Below are 4122 nucleotides of genomic sequence, written 5' to 3' on the forward strand. Positions count from 1 at the left end.
AAAAAAAGATGAGACGTCTCCGGCTGAAGAAAAAGCCACTCATTTTCATGGACAAAATATGATGATGTGACAAAATATATCGATGTATCACTGTGACATCTTAAACGATTATTTTAGGGAGCTTCGTTAATATATATTAATTTTTTCAATTTTTGTGAAAGTTCTAATTTTATTATAGTAATAGTGATTTTTATTATATTAGTCGGTAGTGTCAGCGATAATAGTGAATATCAATTTTATGATATTGATTGTTTTATATTTTAATTAAATGAGACTTTAATATTTACTTTTAGAATTATGGAATTCAATTTAAGATAGTAAGACAGTTCACATTCTGCAACTACTAGCGCAGATGGTCACCTGTCTCGTGAAATGTATTGTTATTAATGCTTGATTTATTATATATCAGATCGTATCACACACATATTACGTACATAGATAATATTTTTTGTGAGACGGTTTCACGAATCTTTATCTGTGAGACGGATCAATCCTACCGATGTTCACAATAAAAAGTAATACTCTTAGTATAAAAGGTAATATTTTTCCATGGATGGCCCAAATAAAATATCTGTCTTACAAAATATGACTAGTGAGATCGTCTCACATAAGTTTTTATCATATGAATATTAACGTGAAACTTAGAGATTAAATGTAAATTGTTTAAGTTGCCAAAATTGAAGATTCTAATGTGCGTGAAATTGAATTATTGGAATAAGTTTTTAAATGTGAATCACTATGTTTTACATATTTATTAGCTCACAATATTTATTCAGGACATAAATTATTCACATATTTATATTTTATTTAATTTAAAATAATATATGCCTAAGTTGGAATAATTTAATACAAAAACCAGTACGACGTCGTTTGACGAAACTGTATAAACCACCGCAGAATTAAGCGTCTTTATAAGAAGAAGAAAAGTTAGCTGGATCACGCAAGTGCCCACACCTATACAAACAGCATCTCCGGCCACCGCGATGCTGCCGGCGGTATTGGCGGCGCTGCCTGGATCCTGAATTCATACATATCCGACGTACATTCACCGCCACTGGTCCAGACATGCACGCTTCCAATTCGAAGCAAGCGCAGGCACGCGAGTTCAAGCACCGCGTGCTCACGTGCCTCCACAAGCTCTCCGACCGGGACACGCATTCCGCCGCGGCTACTGAGCTCGAGTCCATCGCCAAAACCCTCCCCGCCGCTTCTCTGCCGACGTTCCTGTCATCTATCTCCGCCACCGATTCGTCCGACAAGTCCCCCGTCCGCCGCCAGTGCCTCCGCCTAGTCTCCGTTCTGTCCGAGAATCATGGAAACTCCCTTTCCCCTCACCTCTCCAAAATTCTCACCTCCATCGTTCGCCGACTCCGAGATCCGGACTCCTCCGTACGCACCGCCTGCGTCGCTGCTGCCCTCTCCCTCTCCTCTCACGTCACAAATCCTCCATTTACTTCACTCACCAAACCATTCCTCGAATCTCTCTTCGTCGAGCAGGATATACATACTCAAACCGGGGCCGCATTATGTTTGGCTGCGATAATTGAAGGATCCCGAAGTGTAGACGTTGGGAGCTTGAGAAGATTGTTGCCGAGGCTTCAGAAACTTGGGAAATGTGATAGTTTCAAGGCGAAAGCTGCCCTTCTGGTGGCGATTGGCATTATTGTTGGAGTGAAGGGAGTGTTGAGTAATTGTGGGAAGATTGTGATCAAGAATTTGGTCGTGTGTTTGGTGGAGTTCTTGAGTAGCGATGATTGGGCTGCGAGGAAAGCTGCGGCCGAGGCATTGGTAAAAGTTGTGGCGGTGGAGAAAGACTCCTTGTCGGAGTACAAGGATTCATGCTTGAAAAGTTTTGAAGCTAAGAAATTTGACAAGGTTTGGTTTTTGAAAATTCTTTAACTAAATTGTGGTATACTCTGTGTGATTTATTGATGTATGTGATGCAATGCATTGTGTTTTAATTTGATCAGGTGAAGGCGGCACGGGAGGCGATGAATCTGTTAATAGAGGTTTGGAAGGAGATTCCCGATCTGTCTGGAGCTGAATCACCGCCACCCGGATCACAAGCATCTGCTAAAGGTAGTGTTATATTTTTCTTGTTTTTGGTATAAATCTTGACAGAATTTTGCTTCTTGTTAATTCTTTTTTATCTAAGCTTTCAGATTCGTGATCTAAATGTTTCTAGACTCTGTTTTCTTGAAGGGATTAATGGAAATTGATTAAAGATTCAATTTTTAAAATTTTTTTTGTTGATCCTGCATTTGCTTTACTGTCGGTTGTGAATCCTTCAATGTCTGCCATGAAAGTGATCGGTGGTACTGTGAAATTGTTCTTTCTTAAATTTGCTGTGTATTATGTAATTTGTTTGGAATGGTCCTTCCCCTCTTATTCTGTCCTTTCTGATTCATTTATTTGCATGCCTTCATTTGGATTACAATACTAATAGGTATCATCTGTCCAGCATCTTTTTAATGCCTTTTGGCCCACAATTACTACTTTTGTCTGTTTCAAGTATTGTATGGTAGATTGGTGGTTAAGATTGTTTTTGACTGTTCCAGTAATTATTTAGACTCCAGTTCTTATTTTGTTGATTTGTTCACAGAAAAGGCTAACGATGGGTGTCCTCTTGTCACCAAATCGTACATTGGTTCTACAAAGCCGACGCCTCATGTTTGGAGAAGGATCCCACTTGAAAACCCACCTTGTAGAACAACACCTCTGTCCGATAACTCTCCGGTCTCCCCAGCTCGAAAAGGAACTACTTTTGGTAGTAATGAAAATAAAAGTCGGCCAGCCATGTTTAGGAAGTTGGATCTCAAGAAATCGACTTCGAATGGGAACGTTGAAATTGCTGTTCCAATTCCAACTTCTGGTTCTTCCGGCGCATCTGTTTTTGATGATAATCCACTGGACAAAGAGGATAGCAAACAATTTGAGAAGCCCGAGTTTAGACGGGCCTTGTTCGATGAGACCGGAGATGCCGGTCAAAACCAGAGAGAATGTGAGGACCTGACTCATATCCGAAATCAACTTGTTCAGATTGAAAATCAGCAGTCGCATTTGTTAGACCTTCTCCAGGTGCTTATCACTTATCAGATTCCTTTTACATGTTCTTTGCTTCTACAAGTTTCTGTGGATGTAGTAATTGTATGGACCATGTTTTGATATTTAATTCTTTTATATAATCGATCCTAGATATCCAAATTCCCCACATTGTGTACTCCTAGAGCATTGTCCTGATAGTTTTTTATTCCATGCAATTATAGAGATTTATGGGGAACTCACAGATAGGTATGCAATCTCTGGAGGCGCGTGTTCATGGTTTGGAACTGGCTTTGGATGAAATTTCATTTGATTTAGCTGTTTCAACCGGAAGGATGTCACAAAATAATGCTGATGGATCCATGTGTTGCAAGTTACCAAGTACAAATTTCTTGACCTGGAAATTGTGGGGAAGAACAGAAGGTCGTTCCTCAACCTCCCGATTGCTTACATCTTGTGGAACCCCTGCAGCGGCTGCAGCACGTGGCATCGATAGGAATGGTGATGATACAATGCCTAGGCTCGAAAATCGAGGGTATCAGGTCCAAGGTGGTTTAGGGATTATTAAGAACCCGTTGGCTGATACTCGTCGAGCTTGATGATAGACAATATCTTCACGCTGTTCTATATCACAACTAGTATGGTTTCATAGCATACTATTTTCGGTGAAAATTCTGAAACAGAAGATGAAGCGGCATCGAATCGTCCTCGGCGTAGGATGGATGCTCTTTTTTTCTCTCTATCCTTTTCTGTTTTCTCTTTACTCATATCTTTTCATTCATCCAACGTTCTCACTCCCTTTATCTAGTGAAACATATCAAATGGTTGTTGAATTGGAAATTTTATGGCTTTGTTTTAATGTCTCGAAGTCTTTCTTCTTTTTTGTTGGCTTAATTACTCAAACATGATCGTGCATTTTTCTAAGTTGAGTTTTCTTTCAACTGCAAAAAGATATTTGGTATAGCCTTTTTTTGGACTTTTACACAGAATGAAATGCAGTAAATACAGAAACTTCCATTTGTATAATGAGCAAACTTTCTTTTTACTTGTTTTGGAGAAGCAGAACTTGATGGAATTCAA

General features: G+C 39.5%; 1 protein-coding gene across 1 annotated transcript; it reads left to right on the top strand.

Moving 5' to 3' along the window:
* Nucleotides 1-912: 912 nt before the first annotated feature.
* On the top strand, nt 913-3901 carry LOC142534235 (TORTIFOLIA1-like protein 3). The gene is made up of 4 exons (XM_075641170.1): nt 913-1875; nt 1971-2079; nt 2603-3078; nt 3267-3901. Exons 1-4 carry the CDS (start codon nt 1066-1068, stop codon nt 3639-3641), a joined length of 1770 nt encoding a protein of 589 aa, XP_075497285.1. The 5' UTR covers nt 913-1065; the 3' UTR covers nt 3642-3901.
* The last annotated feature ends 221 nt before the right edge of the window (nt 3902-4122 follow it).

Source organism: Primulina tabacum, unplaced genomic scaffold (genome assembly GCF_025594145.1).
Source record: "Primulina tabacum isolate GXHZ01 unplaced genomic scaffold, ASM2559414v2 Contig434, whole genome shotgun sequence".
In the NCBI taxonomy this organism is placed as follows: domain Eukaryota; kingdom Viridiplantae; phylum Streptophyta; class Magnoliopsida; order Lamiales; family Gesneriaceae; genus Primulina; species Primulina tabacum.

Bases quoted from the DNA above. Each gene is read 5' to 3' on its own strand.
- LOC142534235 (XM_075641170.1), top strand. From the start codon at position 1,066: ATGCACGCTTCCAATTCGAAGCAAGCGCAGGCACGCGAGTTCAAGCAC. The intron at 2,080-2,602 runs GTAGTGTTATAT...ATTTGTTCACAG, and splicing joins ATCACAAGCATCTGCTAAAG to AAAAGGCTAACGATGGGTGT. The intron at 3,079-3,266 runs GTGCTTATCACT...ATGCAATTATAG, and splicing joins ATTTGTTAGACCTTCTCCAG to AGATTTATGGGGAACTCACA.